Source organism: Chiloscyllium punctatum, chromosome 1 (genome assembly GCF_047496795.1).
Source record: "Chiloscyllium punctatum isolate Juve2018m chromosome 1, sChiPun1.3, whole genome shotgun sequence".
Lineage (NCBI taxonomy): Eukaryota > Metazoa > Chordata > Chondrichthyes > Orectolobiformes > Hemiscylliidae > Chiloscyllium > Chiloscyllium punctatum.
Window position 1 is genome coordinate 38,862,151 of NC_092739.1, and position 26,720 is coordinate 38,888,870.

The following is a 26,720-nucleotide window of genomic DNA, read 5'->3' on the forward strand; positions in this document are numbered from 1 at the left end:
AAATGCAAAAGATATATGGTGTGTGTGCAAATGGCTAGTTCTCCCCGTATTCCATGTGATCTAACCTTGCTAACTAGTCTACCATGAGGAACCTTGTCAAATGCCTTACTGAAGTCCATATAAATCATGCCCACCACTCTGCCCTCATCAGTCCTCTGCATTACTTCTTCAAAAAATTAAATCAAGTTAGTGAGACATGATTTTCCACACACAAAGCCATGTTGACTCTCCCTAATCAGTTCTTGCCTTTCCAAATACATGTAAATCCTGCCCCCTCAGTATTCCCTCCATGATCATGTGTATCTGTTTAGTGGCCTGAACTCCATTTTGCTGACTAGCTTCTATATCTTTTGATTTCCTTGTCAATTAAGAATCTACTAAAGTCCACCTTAAAATCTATTCAATGGCCCTCCCTCTGCTGTTCTCTGTCGAAGAGAATTTCTTGAACAATCACCCTTTGAGAGAGAAAACTTCTCCCCGTCTCCCTCTTAAATGGGAGACCCCTTACTTTCAAACTGTGTTCACTCTTTCTAATCTTTCACAAGAGGAAAATCCACTTAGGATCCATCCTGTCAATTCTCCTCAGGACCTTATATGTTTTAATGAGCTCACCTCTTATTCTTCTGAACTTCAATCCCCAATATGTCCAACCTTTCATCATGAGATAACCCCTTAATCCCAGGAATCCATCAACTAAACTTTCTCCTAACTGCTTATTATGTTATTTTGTTCTTTCTCAAGATAATGAAAACTGTACACCACATCCAAGATATCATACTAACACCACATAAAACTGCAAAACTTCACTATCATTATATTCCATTCCCTTTGTACTGAGCAACAATATTCCATTTGCTTTCCTAAATGTATTGCAGAGAGGAATCGCTGTTGCAATACATTCTTTGTGCTGTTAATACTTAGAAAGGCTGCTTCCAAACCCCAACAGATTGCTAAGCGTAGCTTCCTAATGCTCTGCCCTTCTGCCAATACTTGATATCTGTAATATTAAACTAATGGGTGCCATAGCCGTGGTGCTAGATTGTTTACCTGATAGCTCTGCCAGCTCATGTTGACCATGGTCAGCTGATTATAGTACAACCTAAGTGTATAAGCTAGCAATAAGCATTTTCAAAATTTTTAGTATGCTCAAGTATTTCTAAACAGAACCTTTGAATATACTTCATTTTCTACATGGTGACATCATCCTGACATCGACATGTTTATCTCCAGTGCAATGGCACAGAAAAGCCTCTTAACCTTTACAGCAATCAGATACAGCGCAATGAACAGGTCTATCATTTCTCTGATTACCTTAAAAATGACACATGCATTAAAATTACTGCCTGCAAAAGTTTCCAGCATTTGTGTCTGGAAAAGTGTTTTGATCTACACAGGAGGAAAGCTTGAAATTTTGCTGCTTGTTGTTGACAATGTAGAATGGTACAACATTGCAAATTTAACTAAATCAGTGTTTATTTTCAAATAAGAATGACTACCTACCAGAATATTTATTCTGTATTGTATACATTCATTGTTTGAATACATAACAAAACTTGCATGAAAATGAAAATTGTTTTCAGTGAATAAGTTAATAGAAGTTATGGAATACACAATAAAAAATGCTGTTTACTCTTTGTAAAGTCAAGTCTTGGATGCTGATCCATTCTTCAAGTATGACTGAGAACTTCCATAAACATTAAGTAGAAATATAAACATTATTTTGAATTTTTCAGAGTCTGAAAAAAAACATTGTAAATCATGTTTTGTGAACTGCCATCATTTAACATCAGAAGCCAGCTGCTGCATCATTCCTTTCTATTTACTGAGAGGAAAAACCTTGTTTTATATTATCATAAAAAGAACATTTTAATTTTATAAAAAATGTTCAAAACTTAAACTGGATAATTATGCCATTTTGGCAAATTTTGAAATCAACACTGGATAATGATTCTAGTCCTTTCATTTGTAAACCAAAAATATTCCAATTTCCTTTTCTTTCAATGCCTACCAGTTTATCTGTGTATTTTGTCTACATCTTAAGCAGTGAATGATTAATATTGTCTATTCTTCATGCAAGGCAAGGTAGTTCTTTCACAATTTGAAACTTGTCTTCTGTGTAAGGACAGAATGAGGCAAAAGAATAGGTTATTTATCAGAGGTTTGCACAGTGCAGTAATCAGTCAAAGTTGAGTAGTATTTAATAACCGTATTTGAAACTATACAATGAATACTGCTACCAGTTCCTTACATCATAGTGCAGTTTTGTAAAGTCTCTAAAACTATTAGTTATCATATATAGGTTAGGAAGAATTATTAATGAACACTCCAAGTGACATGGTGAAAATAACAGGCTTGCAGAAAGACCTTTTTTTTAACAAGAAAAGCTATTTCAACACATGTAATGCTTCAGTTAAGGACGAATGAAAAAGAATTGAGTATATGTATCCTTGTCAAATAATTTGCAATTTCTTTCTGCTAAAGTTTTGTTAAGTTATCTTTGACACTTTTCTATATCACTGCATCCAATTTCAATTTTATTTTTAACCCTACTGACAGTGACCTTATGCTAAGCCAACACTGGCTATATTTTCAGTGACTGTTTAATTCATTCCTGGAATGTGAGGATCCCTGACAAAGCCACCACTTATCACACATCCCCAATTGCCCTTGAAAACATGTTAGTGAGCCACATTCTTAAATTGCTGCAATCCTTGTGGTGGAAGTATATCTCATTATGCTGTTTGTAAGGATTTTCTAGGATTTTGATCTAGTGACAGCAAAGGGATGCTGGTATACTTCCAAGTCAGGATGTTGTGTAATTTGGTGAGAAGTTTCAGATGGCGTTGTTCTTTTGGGTCTGTTATTTACATTCTATATGGTAGAGTTTATGGTTTAAAGTGGTGACTGAGGGCCAGGCCGGCAGAATGTATTGGATGATGTCAAGATTCGTGAGTGTTTTGGATCTGCAGACAAACATAAACCATTATATCATACTCCTGGCTCTTGCCTTGTAGGTTGGCAAACATTGGGGAGTCAGATGATGCAGTACTCACTGGACAGTTCCTAGGGTCTGACTTGCTCTTGCAGCCAGAATATTTATATCCAGTTTTCTTTACTTCATTCATGGGATGTGAACTTTGCTGATGGGGCTAGCATTTATTACTCATCTTGAACCACTTCAGTACATTTGCTTTAGGTATGCTCACAATGCTGTTCAAGACAGCATTCCATACTTTTCACCAGGCAATTGTGAAGGAACAGTATTATATTTCTAAGTCAGGATGGTGAATAGCTCGGACCAGAATTTCAAAGTGGTGGTTTTGACATCTATTTATGCCTCATCCTTCTAGGTGGTGATGCTCATTGGTTTGGAAGGTGCATTCTAAGCAACCTTGGTAAGTTTCTGGAGCACAATCAAGTGGGTTTCTTTGTCCTGCACAGTGTCATGCTTCTTGAGAGTTGTTGGCACTGCACTCATCCAGTTCAGTGGAGAATATTCCATCACATTCCGGCGTGAGCCTAGTAGATGGAAGAGAAGCTCTGAGGATTCATGGGAAGAGTTACTCTCTGCAGGATTCCGAGCCACTCCATTGCTCTTCCAGCTAGAGTATTCGCTGGTCTAGTTCTGTTTCTGGTCACTGATGCAAGATTGTCACGCACGAACATCAGACTCCAATGCCAGTTATAAGCACAAGAGTGAATGATGTCTAATTCTTGTTGCATAAGGACACTAGTTTCTTCACTGTGAGCAGATATGAATGCAATCAACTATCGTTCCATTTGGGACCTCAGGTTAAGTGAAATATGATTGAAGAAGCTGAAGGGTTTGGGTGCTTTTACATTGCCCTGAAGAACTGCTGCTGTGATGGGCAAAGATGATTAGTGCCAGCAACCACAATCATTTTCCTTTTTACTACATGTGCCTCCTGCCAGTGGCGAGATTACCTGCTGCTTCTCTTTGACTTCAATGTTGCTGGATTTCCTTCTGGCACATTTGGTCAACTACAGCCTGGATGTCAAGAATAATCACCCTGACCTCAGCTCTGGAAATTAGCTCTTTTGACCACGTGTGCCAGAATGAAATATGGAGCCATGTTGTCCTGGCAGAAGCCAAACCAAACATTGGTGAGCAGGTAGGTCATTGCTGAACAAGTTCTACTAAATAGCACTGTAGATGGCACCTTCTATCACTTTTCTGATTATTGTGAGCAGGCCGTATATGTCAGGGGATAAAAGGGAGGTGATATTAGTTGGCTGGAACTTTCCTGTTATAAATTGTGGAGAGGACGAAGCTGGGCATTTTCCAACTTGGCAGGCAAATTCCAGGGTTTAATAATACTGAACAGAGCAGCTGTTGATTTTGTTAGTCATTGTTAATCCAATTGTGTTCAGATATCCAGTTTTTTGATGAGACCACAGACTGACCACTCACAGCAGACAAGTTACCTCATTATGGGCGAGAATTCAGAAAATATGTCCTTCTGCCCTGCCTCAGTTTTCCTTTCCTCTTCCTTCTATCGGGTTTTGTGTTTTGTTATTGGTTAGTTACCCTTTATTCTGGTATTCAGTATATCTTCTCTGCTTTTGATTTTCTGTCAGTGGAAGAATGAGAGAAAGGTGAGCTGTATTTTCAGTGAACATGCTGTTTTAAATATAATTTTATTTTCAAGTAGCAATATTTAGTCACAAGTTTTTGTAACCCTTAAAATTGTGATCCTCTAAATAATCAGCCATTCTGTGAGCTCATCCAGAAATTCTCAGAAAATGTGCAGAACATTTCTGTTTACACTGCATGAAGAGAAGTTCAGAAATATGTTAGTAAGCTTTTCTTCAAAGTATTTTAGAAGCAACTAAACATACAGTTGGAGGCCAAAGACTTTTTTTCCATAGTAAATGTTCCTGATAACTCCTGGAGATCCATGCACATTGTGTTTTTTACTAAAATTTGACCATGTATAAAGTGGTGGTGAAATACAGTAGGTCTAGCAGCATCTATGAAGAGAGAAACAGAGTGAATGCTTTGAGTCCCACAGCTCTTCTTCAGAACCCAAATTGTATGATCTATTTACATCTTACAGAGTCATTAATCTAACCAAAAATATCAAGTTCAGGCAAACCTTCCTGTTAAAGATTTCATCAGTGAAGAATTGCTAAAGACATCAGAGATATTTCTATGCTTAAGCAATTATATCATTGTGAACTATGCATTTTTAATTTAAAAAGAATATAGGCATGTAGACATTTTTCCAAAACCATTGAGTAAGATGCATGATTTGCTATCTCCTTTTAATTGGTTTGTTTTATTATTTTTCAGTAGCAATTTTCTTGCCACTTTTCTCACTTTTGGTGTTCACATTCCCTACCTTTTCTATTCGAATTCACATACGATGTAATCAACAAAGTTTGACAGAAAAAGTGTTTGCATAAGTATAACCGAATAATAACTGCACAACAGAAATAACCACAGACACAATTTTTTTTAGTTTATAACTAATTGACATTATGGTATTACACATAAGATAAAGAAGCTGACAATTAAATTCAAAGCTATAACCACTATTCCTTTGTCTGTGTGAAAGGCTTTTGTTCACTGGACTCGTTCTCAGGGTGTGCTTTCCCTATGTTTGGGGTGATTTCCAGTATTAAAGAAGACATTTAGGCTAACGTTTTGACTTCAATTGGCACTCCTCAGCTGAAAATCACCACAGCAACATGGCAGCAACTTGTGCAGTTCTACCCAATGCCTCTGATGAAGGAGAACAGCACCAACAGCACAAATGTCAGTCACCTTTTCCTGAGCCACTGCTGTTCCACTTCACAGAGAGGATAAAATAATTTAAGAAATGAATTAAAATAAGATGAACTGAACAATTTAAATAAAACAAATTTAAATATTTCTAAATATATGGGAAAATACAATCCCATCGATCCCAACAACATTCCTTTACTCACACCAGACAGAATTCCCTTCTCTGTCACAGATATAGGACTTAATTTAACATTGTCTTCAGCTCCCTGACTTCAGAATTTAATAGGCTCTTCCTAGAACCTTCATACAACTTAAGTTAGACTCTCCCAGGTTCAAAATACTCCTCCATGGTTGTAACTTCAGCTCTGGAAATTTTAAACTAAATTCCTTACATTCAAAGAAACCTATTCTTAACAATCTGAAACTTGACAGAGCTCCCCTTTGGTGAGGATGAGTTATTTGTGGAGACTTCTCCTTCTATCATTGTTCAAATATCCACCACCACTCCCAGCTGAATATGGTAAAGTTGCACAGTTTTGATTTGATCTGTTGGTTGTGGAATATATACCTCTATTGGATGCCGCTTCCACTGTTGAACATGTAAGTATTCTTACTGTGCTCTCATTAGATTGACATCTCTGTTTTAGATTTGCCTTGTGGTTCTCCTCTTGACATCCCCTACCTGAGAAAAGATGTGAAATGTGCTGGATTGTGAGGTGCAAGATTGTAGTAAAATATAAATTTTGCTGCTGCTGATGGTCCAAAATGCCTCTTGGATGCCTATTTTTGAATTGCTACATCTGTTTTAAATTGATTCCATTTAGTTTGACAGTACAACACAATGTGATTGAGGGTATCCTCAATGTGATGAAGGCTTTAGTCGTCACAAACAGTATGGTAATCACTTCTACCATTTCTGTCACATACAGATTCATCTATGGTCAGTAGGTTGGTGAGGAAATGGTCAAGTACATTTTTGCCTCTTGTTATTTCCCTCACCACCTGCTGCAGTCCTAGTTAGAAGTTGTGTCCTTTAGGACTCGGTCTGTGTTGATGCTACCAAATCGTGGACACTGAAGGCACCCCCATTCTGAGTGCATAATGCTTGCTAGCCTTTGTACTTCTTCCACTTGGTACTCAACATGGAGGATACTGGTTCATTTTCTGAAGGAATGGGTGGTGTAGTAGTTGGTAATTAGTAGGAGGTTTCTCTGCTCATGTTTGACCTGATGCCATGCTATTTCAGCCCTTCCTTCTCACTGGAAACTGAGCAGTTACAGATGCTAGGTCAACTACCTGCCCTTGAGCCACTGAGAAACTAGCTGTTCAGTTTTTCACAAGCTCTCATAAGCAGGTTGCAAGTCCATTGGCCCAAAAGCTAGTCACGTCCAGATGATATAATTGAGACCCAATTTTTACTTGTTGACCTGACCAGAAATTGATGTTCTGCCAAGCTAACCCATTGAGGAAGGGACTGGGCCAGAAGAGGTAGAATTTTTAATAATTTTTCATGTGGCGCACTACGCATACCACACAGGAAGCTCATACTTCCCTGATACAATTTACTGCCACCAATCACAAGGAGCACTGCTGCTTCTCCACTGAACTGTAACAGTCCTTTTTTACTGATACAATTCAAAACGTGTGCTGCCCAGAATAGAACTACTACTCCATTTGAGGTTTTAACAGTGGTTCATAAAATTTTGAAATAACATTCTTGCTTTTTACTGTGCCTCAGTATTAGCACTCACCTCTGAGTCAGAAGGCGACAGGTTCAAGTTGCAATCTAGAGCCTTGAACATTGAAATCTAGGCTGACACGTAAGAACAATATAAAGGGAGTGTTGTATTATTGCACGAGACATGAAATTCAAGCTCTGTATTCTCTCTCATGGGAATATAGAGATCACTACTTTTAAGAATAGTAAGGAAGTTATTTCCAATGCCATGACCAATATTTATCTCTCAATTAGCATCAATAAAAACAAATTATCTGATCATTATAACGTTGCTCATTGTAGAAGCTTACTGTGCCTTGAGAAATTCTTAAGTCACAAAAAATGTTACATATGTGTCAACCTTATAATCTATTGAACTATTAATGAAGCCAAGCATCCCACACCTTTTTTAAAAAAGAATCTCAAACAAAATGTGGGGGCTCAAACAAAAAGTCTAAAGAAAGAAAACTTTTTAAACTATGCTGTGAGTTGACAGTTTAATATTTCAGGTAGGGCCCTACATTTAAATTCATTCATTTTATTTCATATGTGAATCTTTTTTGCCAATTAACGTCCAAAGTGAATTGACTCAATGATATGTTTCAATATGCGTTCCACAATGCTGTTAAAGCCTGTACAGTATTTCAGATTGATTTGATTTATTATTGTCACATGTATCAAGTGAAAAGTATTATTTTGTGTACTATCCAGGCAAATCATACCTTACATAAGTACATCAAGGTAGTAGAACAGAATGCAGAATATAGCATTACGGGTACAGACAAGAGGAACTTTAATATATGAGAGGCCCATTCATAAGTCTGATAACAACAGGGAAGAAGCTGTTCTTCATTGTGTTGGTACATATTTTTAAACTTTTGTATCTTCTGCCCAATGGAAGAGGATGGAAGACAGTATAACAGGGATAGGAGGGGTCTTTGATTATGCTTTCCTGAGGCAGCGGGAAGTATAGACTGAGTCAATGGAAGGAAGGCTGGTTAGTGTGATGGACTGGGCTGTGTTCACAATGCTCTGTAATTTCTTGTGGTCTTGGGCAGAGCACTTGCCATACCAACCTGGGATGCATCCAGATGGGATACTTTCTATGGTGCATCTATATCAATTGGTAAGAGTAATGGTGGACATGCCGAATTTCCTTAGCTTTATGAGGAAGTAGAGGCATTGGTGTGCTTTCTTGTGTAGTGTCAACATGAATCAATCGGGGCAGATTGTTGGTGATATTTACACCTAGGAACTAGAAGCACTAGACCATCTCCATCTTAGCACCATTGATACAGACAGCGGCATGTCCTGCACTCCACTTGCTGAAGTTGATGATCAGTTCCTTTGTTTTGTTGACAATAAGGGAGAGATTGGTGTCTTTACACCGTGCCACTAAGTTCTCTAACTTTTTCCTCTACTCTGTCTTGTCATTGTTTGAGGTCCAATCTACTATGGTGGTGTCATCAGTAAATTTGTAAATGGATTTAGAACTGTTCTGAGTGTATAATGAGAATAGTAAGGGGCTGAGTATGCAGCCTTGTGGGCTACTGGTGTTGAGCATTATCATGGAAGAGGTGTTATCACCTATGCTTACTGATTGATTGCAGTCTGTGGGTCAGGAAATCAAGGATCCAATTGCAGAGTTGGGAGCAGAGTCCTAGGTTTTGGAGTTTGGAAACATGTTCAGTTGGAATTATGGTGTTGAAGGTGGAGCTAAAGTCAATAAATAGGAGTCTGACACAGGTGTCCTTGTTATACAGATACTCCAGGGCTAGGTAAAAGGGTGGGAGATGGCGTCTGTAGTAGACCTATTATGACAGTAGGTAAATTGTAGTGGACCAAGGCAGTCTGGGAGGCTGGAACTGATGTGCACCGTTACTAACCTCTCAAAGTATTTCATAACGAAGGATGTCAGACCCGCCCAGTTGTAGACATTAAGGCACATGACCTGATTTTTCTTTGGCACCAGGATGACAGTAGTCTTCTTGAAGCAGGTGAGAACCTCACATCGGAGTAAGGAGGAGTTAAAGATGTCTGCAACTACTCCCACCAGCTGGTCAGCACAGGAGCTGGGGACTCCATCTGGGCCAGTCGCTTTCCATAGGTTCACTCTCAAAAAGGCTGATCAAACATCTGCAGCGGTGACTGTGGGTACATGCACCCGAGGCTGTCAAGGCAGGTGGCATCATTTCCCTGACCTTCTGTTCAAAGCGAGCACAGAATGCTAGAAGCTCATCAGGGAGGGATATATTGTTGCCAGAGATTCTACGTGACTTTGTAGTTTGTTATATCATGTATGCCTTGCCATGGTCAGCATGTGTGTTCATGTGGTTAGTCGGGGATTCTAGTTTAGTCTGGTATTGTCTCTTGACGTCCGTGATGGCTTTGTGAAGATGGTACCTAGATTTCCCATATATTTGCATGCGATGATCTTAGTTTTAAAAGATAAAAGCAAAAATATTTTTTAAAATTAAAGGTCTCACTATATAAGATCAGAATTCAACAACAGATAATATGCAGTATGCTGAGCCTTTTACGCATGAATAACCAAAGCAAATGTTGTTTTTAATCAGGAAATTTCAAGAATGAGAAAGAATAGGGAGTGATTTGGTACACTTGAATTCTACACTTGGATGGGAATCATACTTGGATTATGTTCAGCCATTTTTTAAAATGTCTTATGTGGGTGTCTAAACTATTTCTTGATACAACAGTTATATGTATCAATTCCCATCCAACATACCAGGCCAAAAGTGGCTGGCCAATTCCCATTGAAAAAACAGAAATTCCTCAAATTCATCAGAGTGAAATGGTTAACCTTTTAAGGTCAGTTTTAACTGTAATTATATATGTATTATAAATATTTTCCATGTTGCAGGATACATGGCAAAAAAAATGATTGCATCTTAAAAAAAGGTTTAAATGACAAACAACCCCAAAATATCTTTTAGTTAACAAATGTAATTCATAATGTACAATGTAATTGACAAAAAGCAGGAAATTTTCATATTTGTTATGTTGGCTGATCTCAACTGAGCCACAGTAATAAAATCATAGGAACATACAGCATGGAAACAGATCCTTCGGTCCAATTCGTCCATGCCGACCAGATATCCCAAATTAATCTGATCCCATTTGCCAGCATTTGGCCCATATCCGTCTAGACCCTTGCTATTTATTTACCCATGCCTTTTAAATGTTGTAATTGTACCAGTCTCCACCACTTCCTCTGGCAGCTCATTCCTTACATGCAACATCCTGTGTGTGAAAAAATCATCCCTTCGGTCCCTTTTAAATCTTTCCTCTCTCACCTTAAACCTATGCCCTCTAGTTTTGGACTTCACTACCTTGGGGAAAAGATCTTAGCTGTTTATCCTATCCATGCCTCTCATGATTTTATAAACCTCTATAAGGTCACTTCACAGGTTCCAAAGCTCCAGGGAAAATAGCCCCAGCCTATTCAGCCTCTTCCTCTAGCTCAAACTCTCCAACCCTGCAACATCTTTGTAAATTTTTCTGAACCTTTTTAAGTTTTGCAATATTCTTCCTATAGCAGGGAGACTAGAATTGAATGCAGTATTCCAAATGTGGCCTAACTAATGCCCTGTATAGCCTCAAGATGACACCTTCCAACGTCTGTACTCAGTGTACTGACTAATAAATCATAGCAAAAGCCTTCTTCACTATCCTGTCTACCTGCAACTTTACTATGATCCTGCATTCCAAGGTCTCTTTGTTCAGCAATACTCCCTGGTACCTTACATCCAGCTCTGATTTGCCTTTCCAAAAATGCAGCACTTCACATTTATCTAAAATAAATTCCATCTGCCACTTCTCAGCCCATTTGGCCATCTGATCAAGATTCTGTTGTACTCAGAGGTAGCCTTCTTCGCTGCCAACTACACCTCCAATTTTGATGTTATCTGCAAACTTATAAACAATACCTCCTAAGTTCACATTCAAATCATTTAGATAAATAATGATAAGCAGTGGACCCAACAGCAAACCTTGTGACACTCCACTGGTTACAGGTCTCCAGTCTGAAAAGCAACCCTCCACCACCACCCTCTCTCTCTCTCTCCTACCTTCAAGCCAGTTCTTAATCCAAATATCTAGTTCTCCTTGTATTCCATGTGATCTAACCTTGCTAACCAGTCTACTGTGCGGAACCTTGTAGGGTGTTTTACTGAAGTCCATATAGATTGCGTCCACAGCTCTGCCTTCGTCAATCCTCTTCATTATTTCTTCAAAAAAAAATCAATTCAGTTAGTGAGACATGATTTCCCATGCACAAAGCCATAATAATAATTGGCTGAAAACAAAATCACTGGCCCCAGGAAAGGAAGTGAAAAATACAGTCAGGGATCACTGTTCTATATTATTGTGCACAACTTCTTTGGGAAGGTGTGTGCATGTTAATATTGGTGAAGACTGAATGGGGTTCCGATGTCTTTCAACACTATATACATAGAACATAGAAAAGTACAGCACAGTATAAGCCCTTTAGCACACAATGTTGAGTCAAGGATTAATCTAATGTACAATAAAATAACCTAACCTACGTTCCCCTCAATTCACTGCTGTCCATGTGCATGTCCAGCAGTCTCTAAAATGCCCCTAATGACTCTGCTTCCACCACTACCACTGGCAACGCATTCCATGTGCTCACAACTGTCTGTTTAAAGAATCTACTTCTGACGTCTCCTCCATATCTTCCTCCTAACACCTCCCCTCATAGCAGTCAATCCTTCCTTGGGGAAAAGTCTCTGGCTATTGACTCTATCCATGCCTCTCATTACCTTGTACACCTTGATCAGGTCACCTCTCTTCCTCCTTCTCTCCAGAGAGAAAAGTGCAAGCTCAGTCAATCTCTTCTCGTAAGACAAGTCCTCCAGTCCAGGCAGCATCCTGGTAAACCTCCATTGCACCCTCTCCAAAGCCTCCACATTCTTCCTATAAAAGGGCAACCAGAACTGGACACAATATTCCAAGTGTGGTCTCCCAGAGTTTTGTACAGCTGCAGCAATACCTCATGGCTCTTAAACCTGATCCCCCTGTTAATGAAAGCCAAAACACCATATGCTTTCTTAACAACCCTATCCACTTGGGTGGCAACTTTGAGGGACCTATGCACTTGAACACCAAGATTCTGCTGTTTCTCCACACTGGCAAGAATCCTGTTCTTAATGCTATATTCAGCATTCAAGTTCGATCTACCAAAATGCATCTCTTCGCATTTATCCAGGTTGAACTCCATCTGCCATTTCTCAGCCCAGCTCTGCATATTGTCGATGTCATGCTGCAGCCTGCAATAGCCCTCAATACTATCAATGGCACCTCCAACATTTGTGTCATCGGCAAACTTACTAACCCACCCCACAACTTTCCCAACCAAGTCATTTATAAAAGCTGCAAAGAACTGAGGCCCAAGAACAGAGCCGTGCGGGACACCACTCACCACTGACCTCCAGGCAGAATACTTTCCATCTACAACCACTCTCCGCCTTCTATCAGCCAACCAATTCTGAACGCAGAGAGGCAAATCTCCCTGTATCCCATACCTCCTGACTTTATGAATGAGCCTACAGTGGGGAATCTCATCAAATACCTTGTGAAGCCCACATACACCACATCCACTGCTCGACCTTCATCACCTCCTCAAAAACTCAATAAGATTTGTAAGGCATGACTTGCCCCTCACAAAGCCATGTTGACTGCCTTTAATCACGTTATACTTTTCCAAATAGTCATAAATCCTATCTCTCAGAATTCTTTCCAAAACCTTGCTGACCACAGATGTAAGACTGACTGATCTGTAATTGCCAGGGATTTCCCAATTCCCCTCCTTAAAAAGAGAGACATTCACCTCCCTCCAATCCTCCAATACAATCCCCTTGGAGAGTGGGGAAGCAAAGATCTTCGCCAGCAGCTTAGCAACTTCCTTTCCCGCTTCCCAGAGCAACCGAAGAAATACATGGCACAATAACTGTTAGATTGCAATGAGGAATAGATGCTTGTACAAGAATAAACAAGGAGAAAATGAAGACTGCAGATGCTGGAGATCAGTCAAAAAGTATGGTGCTGGAAAAGTGCAGCCAGTCAGGCAGCATCCAAGGGACGTTCATTCCTGATGAGAGCTTATGCTCGAAATGTCGACTCTCCTAGTCCTCTGATGCTGCCTGACTGGCTGTGCTTTTCCAGCCCCATACTTTTTGACCAAGAGTAAACAACTCAGGGAGATGTGAAAAGAGTAAGTACAAAATAATTACAGCATATTAACTTTCCAAGTACAAAGGAACTGATGAAACAGTTTTAATCTTTCCCCAATATTTTAGCAGGCAGTGAAGTTGAGAGGGGGCAAAACAACGAGCATTGTTCTGCTTTCATTAGTACCTCAAAGGTGTTAGGTTAAACTGCCCCAAAATCAACTTTTATGATGACAGTTCTCACTTTCAGAAATATTCAGTATATTGCAAACAATATTCACATTGTAGCTGAAATCTTCAGACTATTCAGGAAGGAGGAAAGATAAAACAAACCAGAGACTGGTATCGGAATTAGAACTCACCACTATTCAAAAACAGTATAAAACCTGGAGACAACATGTGCAGTAGGATTTCAAGAGCTTAAAATTTTAAACCCTAAACCTTCTTAAACCACATTACAATATTGCCAAATTGTGGTGTTAATCATTCCAAAATTTGTCCACACTTACCCTTTGATGCAAACGGCTGCCAGTGGCAAACACATGTTGTTGCATTTTAGTGAGCCAATATGTTTTGCTATGTTCTGCACATGTGAAACACCAAAGCCACGGACTGTTTGCAACAGAACATTCTGATCTACCTCAGTTACTGAAGGGAATTCATGCTCACAACTGTACAAATTATTTGTTCTTGTTTTCAGTAATAATTTGATCCCCAGGTATTTTTATTTATGAACCAAAGCCTGTGTGTCATTTCACTGCACCCAGGAGTTTACAAACCAAAACACAAAATGCTTTTGCATACCTTTGACCTAAATCATCCTTTTTTTATAGAAGCTAATTCTCCAATTGAGACTGGCATATAGCCATCTGCAAATATCAACTAGATGATTGAACTGGATTTAAAGCACAAGAATCCATGTTAAAAGTATTTTATATTATATAATATACAGTGTATAGTAAGTCATGTTATGATCACACAATATTGTGGATTTTAACACTGCTTCCCCAATAGAAACCAAGCATCAGGTGGTTCTGTCATCTGCAGCACTCATTCAGTGATGCAAAGCATCAATTCTATGGTTACAATTTTGGCCTTTTCCTATGAGCAAGTTAGGAAAATTCTGAAGAGTCACTGCATTCGAAATGTTGACTCTGCCATCTTCACACTGATGCTATCACACCTGTTGAGTTTCATCAGCAATTTCTATTTTTGTTTCAGATCTCAGATTTTGTCATTTATATATATTATATATATGAGGAAAATTCCCAGTGGAAGCCAGCAGCATTCTTCTTTCAGTCTATACATAGGGCAGTAATGTCATCATCATGGCCTGGTGGCTATAATAATGAGGTCCGCACAGAAAAGCCATTATGGATTTCCAATGCATCAGCCAGTTCACACCAGAACTTTGGCCTTATATTTTGTTGCTTTTCCTCGAGAAAGCTGGAGAAGCTGCAATTTTCCATAGGAGGCCCTCTGTCACCATTACCCTCTCCCTCACACCTCCAAATCACAAGTCCCACTTGTATTAGACCCATGCTGATCTACACTATTTTTATTTCAATCTTTTATCAATTTTGGTTTGGAGCTGTGAACTGGGAACTGTGAGGCAAAGGTGACTTTTGGATTGTGGGTCACAGCTTGTGTTAAAAGGAAAACACACCAAACAAGCTTTTGTTGATTTGGGCGGGCAGGCCTGGAAGTTCATTCCAGATTGGTTTCTGATAAAAAGGTTCTGCAGATACTTTGTTACTGGGAAGTACATGATGTTTAAATAGATGTCAAAAGTTGGCTATTAATGAGGTCAATACCTGGAAATTTTCTGCTCGTCTGGAATGATCTTAAGCTCAAGCAGATGGCAACTGGAAGCTTATAGAGGAGACCGTTATTCTATAAGGGAGTGGTCAGAGTTTAAATTGGATTTAGGACTGTGTTTTCAAAAAAAGGCTATTGATGCGACATCATGAAGATTTGAAAAGCTCCCTGCCCACCCACCCATTAGCAGCTCTTGGAATCTCAGAGAACAGAAACCTAAGTTGTAAGTAATTCTGCCTTTATTTAATTGAACTGTAAATTTGACCAAGATCGACAGCTTCAGAAAATCAACCAAGAAACCATCATCTATGCCTGTGGAACATATCGTGAAAATCACTTAAATCATCTGGCCAGTTGTGTTACTTTCTTTCATATATCCCTTAACTATGTTTGTTTGTCTGCCTTATGTGTGAAATGGACCGAAAACAAAGGCTCTTTGGGAATATGGCATAGACCAATTAGTTTTCTTTGTTATTTAATTTTACTGTCATAAGATTATTGTATTGTCAATACATCATTAAGTCTTTTATTGAAACAATACATCTGTGTTGAGAATTGATTACTGACAAAGTCTTGTATTGGTTATCCAAAAAAGCTTGATTAGGAACCATTTGGGTCAGTTTTGAGGATCTTTGAAGGTTTTGATTTTACGGTGTTGTGATTTTATAAGTAGAAAGGCTGATTTGGTTTGGCTGTCTATCTCCGCATCATATTATAAACTGGTGCTCTACCTACTTACCATGAAACATTCCTGCGGAAGGATCTTCTCCCCTTCAATTACTGTGATCCTGCTTGCAGGTACATTACTATTTCTTGACAGTAAAAGGAAGGAAGCTCACGAGCGGTATGCAAAGGAAGTCAAGATATTAAAAGGTTTCACTGTACCAAGTCAGATAATGAGGACTTATTGGCCTCCTCAGTCTCTATCTACTCAACTCCCATTTTGAGACAAAGTCTGTGATGGTATAATTGTATTGAGCTTGAATTTCTGGTTTAATTTATTCAAATTGTGTACTCTCTGTGGAAATTGTTGAATCGATAAATCCAAGTAGGACTTATCAAGGATATTATAACATTGAGGAGACTTTCTCAATCCTAAGATGAGTTAGCTATACTGTGTCAGTTAAATGCTAGCATTGAAGTTATAGTCAGACTAAGTATAACTGGACTAGGCATTGAAAAGCACGCACGTGCATGTCAGGAAAAATGAACACTCAACTGTGATCTTACCTATTTTTAGACAACCTGCTAACAAATAATAATTAGGATCATGAAGAATAAAAGTTTAGCAGGTTTTAGAAATCAGCATTTCTAAATCCTAGTATAAAACACTGCTATGGGGAAATTGTAAACCAAAAATAATTTACCAAATGAAGAAACTACCAACAAAAATTTCATGTCTCATAACTCTAGTTTAATACATGTCGGAATTAATGTAAACTGAACATGAATTAACAAGTAAATTAGATTTAAAATGGAAGTATTAATTTCATTTTAAATAATCAAAACAACAAAGACAAGTTTTACACAACCACAGGTACTTGCATCACTCCACACACAAATGTGTCACCGCAGGAAGTTCCGAAGTTAGATTGCCTAAGCTCTGATACATAGGATCTCTCAGTTTCCCAATCAATCCCTATAGTCCTCAGGTAATGTTTACCAGCAATTATATTCCATCTGAAGTCCCAGAATAAGATTAACATCAACAAGGCACACATCTATGAGTCCACCCTCACTTAAATCATACCAGTCTGATGGTTTCATAGTACTCAGATACATTACTTCTCTAAGAACTACTGGAATTCTATATTTTATCTTTCTGCCAAATGGAAAATTAACCTTTTCATTGAAAACCTTTCTTGTTTTCCTCAAACAAATACTGTGTTCCCCTTTCTGTCTCTGCCTGCGTTCTCTCTTGGTCTGCGTCTGTGCTTCTGCATTCAGCTCAATCTTCACCTTCAGAAGTTTCTTCATCTGCCTTCTTTATGTCTCTTCTACTAGAGAACTTATTTGTACATTTACAACAAAAGTTTCTTTATCTGTTTCCTCTTTATCTTTGGTGCAGAACATCTTTGTGTCCAATCTCATGGCTTGCAAATCTTAACTTCTGACCCTGTTGATATTCCAGATCAAGGGTTATTTGGTCATATGAACCAATATTTCTCCTACAATAAAATTACTCTTAACAGTCATTTACAAAGGATCAATCTAACTGCAAAGATATGCTTAAAAAAAGACAGATCTTTCTCAACATTTTTAAAATGTTGCAGCTTTTCCTTACCACGCTACTCCCAGATTGCTCAACATTTTTGCTTTTGAACACTTAGTTACCCAGTCACAGCACACAGAGAAATCTCAGACTGGGAATATTGAATGCCTGTCACGGAGGATTTAAATGAATAAATGGAAAATTAAATAAACTGCATTATCTGCTAAGAGAGTCGTAAACATTATGTTGGAAAACCTGCTAGAGAGAAACCTGGACAGAGATGATTCATTGTTCAGTTAGACATAAAAATATTCTACAGCCATTGAAAGGTAAGAGTATCAGCACTTCCATTTCTGTTTTCAGTCTTACATTGAAAGAAACATTGTCTAGATAAAGTCATACCTAAATCAAGATCAGACTTCGTGATCCAAGCCACATTCTGTTCAGTCCCATTGTGCAGGATTCTTGATCCAAGCATAACACTTTGATGCAAAATTCTGATCCAAACATAAAATGATTTGCTTGTAATGCAGAATATACTTTAAATAGTCAGCCTGTTGCCACGTTTGAGCAAGATTCCTCAGCATCTTCTACATTTTTGTTCCTGTGTCCAAAAATATGTTTTCCTTATGCACTTGTTATCATTCTTAAGATAAAGAACAAAGCTGGAAGTTTGAAACAAAAGTAAAAATAGTGAATATGCACAGCAGGTCATTCAGTATCTTAAAGGAAACATGGCAAGTACAATCATTAGCTAGAGTTCTGGTGGTAGAAAGGTCTTGCTCAAAATGTTAAATTATTTTTCAGTTTAGGACGCTAATCACTTTATTTCACATTACCAATATTTCTATGTTTATTTCTGTAAAAGCCAAATACATTGACACAGATTGTGCTTATAGTGACAGCAATGAGGTCAGCCAGGATAGGATATCAGTTCTCTGACTGGAGCTGTTAATCACGGACAATCAGGGAGCATTGGCTGACAGATGACAAGAGGAACGTCAGACCAATCTGTTCATTCTCAGAACTGGCTCTGAGGGAGCTGGATCAGTATCAAGGATTCTCCACATGTAAATAAAGGGTGACTTGGTGACAGATACAGTCCTCTGTGAAGTTATTTCAGTTCTCTCAATAGCATTGGCCATTCATCTCTCTGACAATTGGCCACAGATTTCTTATGCACTCCACAGCAGAAATTCCCTCCAAGCTAGCATCTTTTCCAGCACAATGCCCTCCACAGGAGATATACGATATGTCTATGCAGGAAAAGCAAAATGATGCTATTCAACCAATTAACAAATACTTATTTTTGATTATACTTATACTACTTTAAAACATTTAGTGTGCTTCAGATTGAAGAATCTTCACACACTGACTCAAATCTAAAAAGTACCAAAGCGCGAAGTTTAATGATATGACAGAATGTAAAGAAAAGATTGGGAACACATAGAATTAAGGACAAGAGATGAAAGACAGGCAGAAACAGTAAAATGTAGATTTTATTTAAAAAATTTGACTCTGATTTCCTTGAAAGAATGAAATTTTCAATTTATTAAATATTGTTTGGGCACAGAGAGGCTATTCGGAAGTAACTGTCACATATTAAGCTATTGAGAACTAATTTTCACTTGAATTCATCCTAACATTTTCAACTGTTTTTAGTATGGAACTTATTGGAAAAGGTACAGAAAAATTATGCCATAATAGTCATGTCAATGCCAAATCTGTCAGCAAAGACTGCAACAGTGCTTCCTGTGGACAGCCAAGTTGCCTTTGACAGTAATTTCTTTCAAATTTCCCCATTTTACTAACGATGTGTGGGCTCCACATACTGTCAAGTAAAAGAAGGTTGGTGAGTGGGTCCACTGTTTCATGTTAATAACCATTGTGCCAGATTGGAACGACGATCCCAACGGCAAGTCACTTTTGAACAGGCAGGTAGAAGTTAGAATGGCTACCTGAACAATATGTGGCAGGTGACCATCAGCAGGAAATTAGGCCCATAGTGAGCCCCATTCCTATTTGTATTTCCATTCAGCAATGCAGATAAGAAGCATAAGCTTTGACAGTAACCAGAAAACCCTGGTGGGCCCTTGTCTTCAAAGGTTGAAATTGATGCTTCATTACTGAAGAACCCCACCCACCAAAATTGGTCATAGCCACTAGACCACAGTTGCTGACCATCCATGAGTGTGGTTGCCTCTCCATAGTCATTACCTGGATGGGTGGTATGTGTATAAAATGAGCTGCCAGAAGAGGTCATAGATACAATTACAAAATTTAAAAAGTATCTGAATGAGTATATGAATAGGAAAGGTTTAGAGGGATTTGGACCAAATGCTGGCAAATGGAACTAGATTAATGTAGAATATCTGGTCGACATGGACAAGTTGGACCCAAGAGTCTGTTTCCATGCTGTACATCTCTATGTCTCTATAACTGTGCTATTTCTAAATAAGCAAAATGTTGCTATATGCTTCCAAAGGAACCTCCTCATTGAGGCATCATCTCTTTCTGCAGCAGGTGGGTCTGTTACTATGGTTATGCTTGGTGGCCTTTGGGAGCCCCTCCAGAACATTTAGCCCATCTTAACTGAACCAGGTATTGTTTGGGGTTGTAGGGTGGTGGTGGTGGGTAAGGAGGGAGCTTAATGACTCTCTCCAGACTATAAAAAGGAAAGCGTATGTCATACCTGTCCAGATTGGGGATGTAGAACTTGCAGTATACACCATGGTAAGAAGGGGGAACGCTGTCCAAACCAGAGCTGCTGACCATGGAATAAACTGCATGTAAAGTTGTTTGCCGTGCATGAAGTAAAAATCAAGAATCTTTAGAAAAAGTGTTTCAATCACAGAAGATAGAATTCAGATCAGTCACCCAGGCTCAGTCTGCTCTTTGTCATTAACTGGCTTTACTCTTTAGAATTCTAATTGGATACATCTGGAACTTGCTGGTCAAAGTAAAGACCTAGAACTGATCCCAATTTTAGCTTTCAAAATAGAAACTCAAATGATGCTGTCAAATTTCTTCCATTACACCAGTGACACTTTTGGACGAACAATTATTATAATCCTGAGCTATTGAGATAAACAAATAGGTCCATTATATAGCACCATGCTCATAATTATTTTAAATCTGACCTCTGGTAACCAATTTTACTTCTAATATAAATAGTTTCTCCTATCTATTCTTTATACTCTTCACTTCTGAGCTCGCTACTTTTATTATTGTTCATAAAATTCAAGATTTAACAAGTTCACGCAAAGTCTATATGGTCTGTGATGATTGAGATCTTTTCATTTTTCAGTGTTACAATAATGGGTCAAAATATCTAAAGGACTATGAATATTTTTAGCTCTTAATTTCAAATTTGTCTTTAAAAAGAGGACTGCTAGAGATAATGTAACTGCAGGTGTAAAGAATACTGTGAGACCAGTGGAATGTAACACCTAAAGGCATTAAAGGAATTTCAAATAGATTATATTATGACTCCAAAGATAACGATGGGCTGACAACCTCCTGCTCAACAACAAATCACCCTCTGCGGATTACATCCCAAACTACAGATACATTTTGTATTTTTCTCATTAAAGGATACACAAGGATAGGTGTTTAAAAAAAATTCTACTCTACTGGATTGGTCCAGTGAGATTGAACACTCTTATGCATATCAGTGGCAGTTAAAGCATTAGTTTGCTGTGTAGGACACCGTTGAATAATTATCTCCTAGTTACCTTATTGAAGAGTTAGCCACCTTAGTGTAGGACTAAAGACATACAAGCCACACTGGATAAGGATGGCAGATTTCCTTCCTTAAAGTACAGTAATGATCCAACTGGTTACAATAACAAATCTGCAGTAGCATAGTTACTTTTTACAGCATCATCATTAATTCATATTGCAATAGACAGACAATTCTGTACCAAGACTTGTAACAATTCAATTTTAAGAAGGATACTTTTCCCATCTCATTTATCCTGCTAAGAACCAGCAGTCTTCTTTGAAAGAACAGTGGTGTCATATCATACCAGCATCTGGCATCACCGGATGTGGTCATGAACTCAGTTGTACTTTGAGCATAATAAAGCAAAAGGTTCCAGAAACTTTTTAATTGATCCAACATTTCTTTTAGGCAATAAAAACTAAATCTTTATTTAACTGCTGGGGTGCGTTACTCAACTGGCACAAAACATTTGTTCTGGCCAAAGCCCAAGCCATAAACATTCAGCAAAATAAGCACTGAGTTGAAGTTCTTGGTAAAGTACCGAATAGGAATGACGTCCTTCATGTTATTTTAAGGTTTGATTTAATAAGATGCAGACACCTCTAATTAGTTCCAGTGCAGTATTAATTTCTCTTTAGTTTTGGTCCCTCAAAATTTTATTCAGCAAACGTTTTTCAATCAAGTATTTATTCCCAGAATTCAGAGTTGCCAACGTTGCACAAAGCTAGGTGTGAAATGTTTAGTCACATACCTGAGGCATTGTCTCACACCAAAACACAAATATGTTAAAACTATCAAGTGTCATGTAAACAACAACAGTGATCTTGGATGAAAGAATCTGTTCAATCCAAATTTGCTGCTCCATTACTGCTGTTGCAGCTGTTCAGTCACATAGGAGGTCAGGCCCTTATTAAACCGTGGCACTTGGCATTTTATTAGAAAATTGACATTAATATCATGAAATAAAAATAGAAAGAGCTGGACAAACTCAGAAGATTTGACAGCATCTGTGGAGAGAGAAACAGTATTAACATTAACTCTGTTTCTCTCTCCCTACTGATGCTGACAGCTCTAACAGCTTGTCCAAAACCTTTCTGATCTCAACCATTTGCCATAATTTGCTTTTATGTTAATAACGTGCATATTAGGAAAGCCATGCCTCCATAATAATCCCTTGCTTTCTCTCTCTTGTGTGCAGCAAAACAGTACAAAGCAATACAAGGTCAAGATTTAAACACAATAGACACTGATGTTAAAGTCTTGAGAAGTAACATGTGCACTGTCCAACTTTTATTTTTTGTTATTCATTTGTGGGATGTGGACGTCACTGGCTGGCCAGCATTTATTGCCTGGCCCTAGCTGCACTTGAACTGAGTGGCTTTCCATGCCATTTCAGAGGGCATCTTAGAGTCAACCACATCGCTTTGACCCTGCAATCACGTGCAGACCAGAACCAGGTCTGAGGATGGCAAATTTCCTTCCCTGAAGGACATTAGTGAGCCAGATGGGTTTTTCCAACAATTGGCAATGGTTTCTTGATCATCAGGATGTTCTTATTTCCAGACTTTTTCTTTCATGGAGTAAGAAATACTTGAATGATTAATTGTATCTTAACACACTTATTTCCACTAATTTTCTGGTAGCTTCTACAATTGGGACACACAGAACTGCACGTGCAATTCCAGTCCATTTTACCAGGTAGCCACAGATAATGCCTCAGGACTCCTTTTCAAAAACAAAAGAGATCGAAAAACAGTACACGTGGATCCAAAGGTAAAAGTTTGTTTATTTCTTGTTCTTTTATAATCTGTCACAGATTTTGTATATTATTTTTTGAAGTATAACTAATATTCTGATAACCCAAAAAGAATAGAAGTTAAATATGGAAGAGACAAAACCATATATGTTAAAAGCACCCAGCTCAACAATTAGCATCTATGAAAGGAATTGAAGAATTAATGGGTAAAATTATCCCATACAGGTTTGGTTAGCTCAGTTGGCTGGACAGCTGGTTTGCAGTGTAGAGTGATGCCAACAGTGCAGGTTCAATTCCTGTGTTGGCTGAGATCAGCATAAAGGACAGGCCTTGTCAGGCAAGATAATCATCAGGTTAAACTCAGCACCAGATGCTGGTTCTAATGAGAGGGGCCCTATGGAGCTTTGGCAACTTACCTATGTAAGCTAATTAGGAATAGACTGTTAAGTGGCAAGGCTGATTATTTGGTGGGGAGGGAACATGTTCGGAAGAGGCCCAATGGTGTCTCTTTGGTATGACATACTGTCAGCATCAGAAAAGTCAGTTGGACAGCCATCCTTCTGAGGCACATAATGGCAAATGCCCTCCTGTCAGAGTGATTAACTTCTCTATTTTAAGGCACTGCCCTTTATTTTGGCTGCCACAAGAAGCCCACACACACCTCCATCAGGACCCCACCACCAAGTCTCCCCCCACCTCAAACTCTTCACCTCAGATTGAAGTGCTTTTATTTTATGAGAATTGCTCATTCTGGCCCCTTAGAGATACTCCCAGCAGCAGGAAGAATTACTGCAGAGAACAAAGAATGCCAGTTGGCTCTGACAGACTCCACAGTCAGGTTTTAGGACATTTTCTCCCTTGATTGTCACCCACGGCAACAATAACTACCCCCTTTTATGCCTAATTTACCGCTAGTGCATCACAATTACCATCCACCTAACCCCAATTGCTAGTGCGCGATTGCCAGGAGCTGGCTGTTCAAAATTCATCTGAAGACCCATCGTTCATGAGCGTACAATCCCAGAGAATGCAAACAACCAACAAGGCATTCTGGACAGAACAAAACATATCGTACATAGTTTTATTCCAGGAAATTAGGTTTTTCTTTTTTATTTTAATATCGTAGACAAGTGAGGTAATTATTGTGTGGATAAATGAATGAATAAAGAGCAGAGATGCAAACAGGCGATTTTACTGTATCTGGACTTCAAAAGCACTCAAAATAATGATGCCTGAGGTTACTGAGCTTTAGGCTGCTTTGGAAACTGGCCAGCCTTTGCCCAGAGGTTGGCACTTAATTGGCACCACTAGCAACATCTCAGTCTCTCTGCTACCCCGGATAAAAGCAACTCTCACTACTGGGCCTGGTGACAGGACTTGATTCACAATAGAAAAATTCAACCCAACTTTTCAGAATTCTAGTGTCTGCAGCTTATTTTTGCTCTTTAATTAAATATAAATGTTCTGTGTAGGGAAATCTGTTATGATCAGGTATTTAGTTTCATTAAACATTAGCTCCACGAGTTATTGGCAATATAAAGGAATATAAATGCCATAATCACATCACTGTGTCCTCAGAGTGGCTGGTAACTAGGAATTTGTATAAAATATTTAATCCTTATTTACTTTTAATGTGTTTCAATGTGAAAACTAACCAGCAGCATCATTTTATTTTTATGTCGTGGAATATTCCATTTTACAGATGTTAAGGTTTACTGCAAACAGAAATGTGCACCTCCAGAATTATTTTCCTCTGTACTCATGCTCAACCATCATATGTGCACACTGAGTAAAACAGATTTCCAATTAACTAACAAAGTGTTGGTTAGATGTAAAACACAAAAAAGATTCAGATTCAACCCCTCCAGTGAATTCCAATGTTTGACACAGAGGGAATTTGTCACTTTTATGATAGACTATTATCACCTACTTTAGCATCCCATGAAATACAGCTGAATATGGCAAAGTTGAGATAAATTCATTATAAATGGAGTGGTAAATTTATACTACTCAGTTGGCTGAGATTTATCACTATCTGAAGTCCTTCAAATTAAGAACATATAGTTTACAGTTATATTATCTCGCAATGTCAAGTAGATTCATAATTATTTGCAAAAGTGTTGATAAATTGGGCTGAGCTTTTGTCAGTCACCAAAAGAGGATCAGCTTAAGTTGATCCTATACATTTTAATTAGTATAGTTATTGTGAGGGTTTGAATCCAAACTTCTGTCAGACTTTCTGTCATATAGATGACTAGGTCTCTTTTCCTAGCTTCCTCAACACTTCCTGTAGTATCTATTGTCATGAAGTAAATACTCTATTCACAACAAAACTATTGATGCATCTCATCACACAGGGGTGGAGACAACAAATGTTAGGGAAGGAACTAATTACCCTTGCAACTTGGTCCAAAATTGCACAAATTGGAATGAATGTAGACTACATGGAATTTGAATGCTAGTTGCTGAAAGGATAAGATAAGAACTCCATTCCTAACAGCATTATGTGTGTGTCTAATTCTGCCTACACTGCACCTCCCATCCCCCATCATGGAATTCAGTGTTTCAGGGGTAATTAGTAATTGGTAATAAATGCTGGCATAGCCAGCAATGCCTACATCTATGAGTAAATAGAGAAAATGTTCAATGTTCGATCACGTTAGATTCCAAATATACTTGGTAAATATTTCTAGAAGCTTGCTGTTCTGCCAAGTTAGAGACACAGTGATATCTCTGAGAGAGCACAATTTCTTCAAAGAGGTAGCACAATTCTCCCCGCGTCTGCATTTAGTTTTCTCTGGGTGCTCCAGTTTCCTCCCACAGTCCAAAGATGTGCAGGTCAGGTGAATTGCCATTCTAAATTGCCCATTGTGTTAGGTGCATTAGTCAGAGGGAAATGGGTCTGGGTGGGTTACAGTCTGAGGGGCCTGTTTCCACACTGTAGGGAATCTAATCTAAACTATGGGTGGTTCAGCACAATTTTGAATCCCTTCCTGTAACTGTAAAGAGTGAAGAATGAGTAGTTTAAAATGGTGCTTTAAGTCAAAGCAAAGAAATTTCAAAATAACATCCTCACTCGTATAATTTATTTTAACAAGGTCTTTCTCCCCCCACAGGTCTCTCCCGGGGATAATACCACACGAAACATAATTGAAACAGATCTTTATGTCCAAGTGGTCATTTATGATCACACCACAAGAAGAAAGTCATGAGCATCTTGGATCAATCACAGTGTGATATCACATTACTTGTTCTTGTTACCATTCAGAATAATGGCTAAACAGTTGTAACAACTACAGTGAACAAATAATTAAACTTACATAAATTTAATAAACATTCATCCTCTTTTGTTTACATTAAATAAGTATTTTACTTGCTGCCGTTGAAAGCTCTTCTTACTTAAGAGCATTAAACCTGTTTTGCATTTAAAATTATTACATATAAATACTTGAAAAACCAGCTAAAGACAACTAGATTTACACCTTTGGTTGTTATTATGTAATAGCCAATTTTGTTTCCTCTCTTAGGTCTTGTA

The 26,720-nt window shown here is 38.4% G+C and overlaps 1 protein-coding gene across 2 annotated transcripts in view; it reads left to right on the forward strand.

Moving 5' to 3' along the window:
- The window catches only part of cfap299 (cilia and flagella associated protein 299), a 670,526-nt gene extending 644,027 nt beyond the window's left edge, over positions 1-26,499 (forward strand). For both annotated transcript variants that reach the window (XM_072593545.1, XM_072593613.1), the window contains exons 5-6: positions 23,073-23,202; positions 26,302-26,499. In XM_072593545.1, coding sequence (XP_072449646.1) covers positions 23,073-23,202; positions 26,302-26,397 — 226 coding nt within the window. In that variant the 3' untranslated portion in view covers positions 26,398-26,499. The remainder of the gene's footprint in view (positions 1-23,072; positions 23,203-26,301) is intronic.
- The last annotated feature ends 221 nt before the right edge of the window (positions 26,500-26,720 follow it).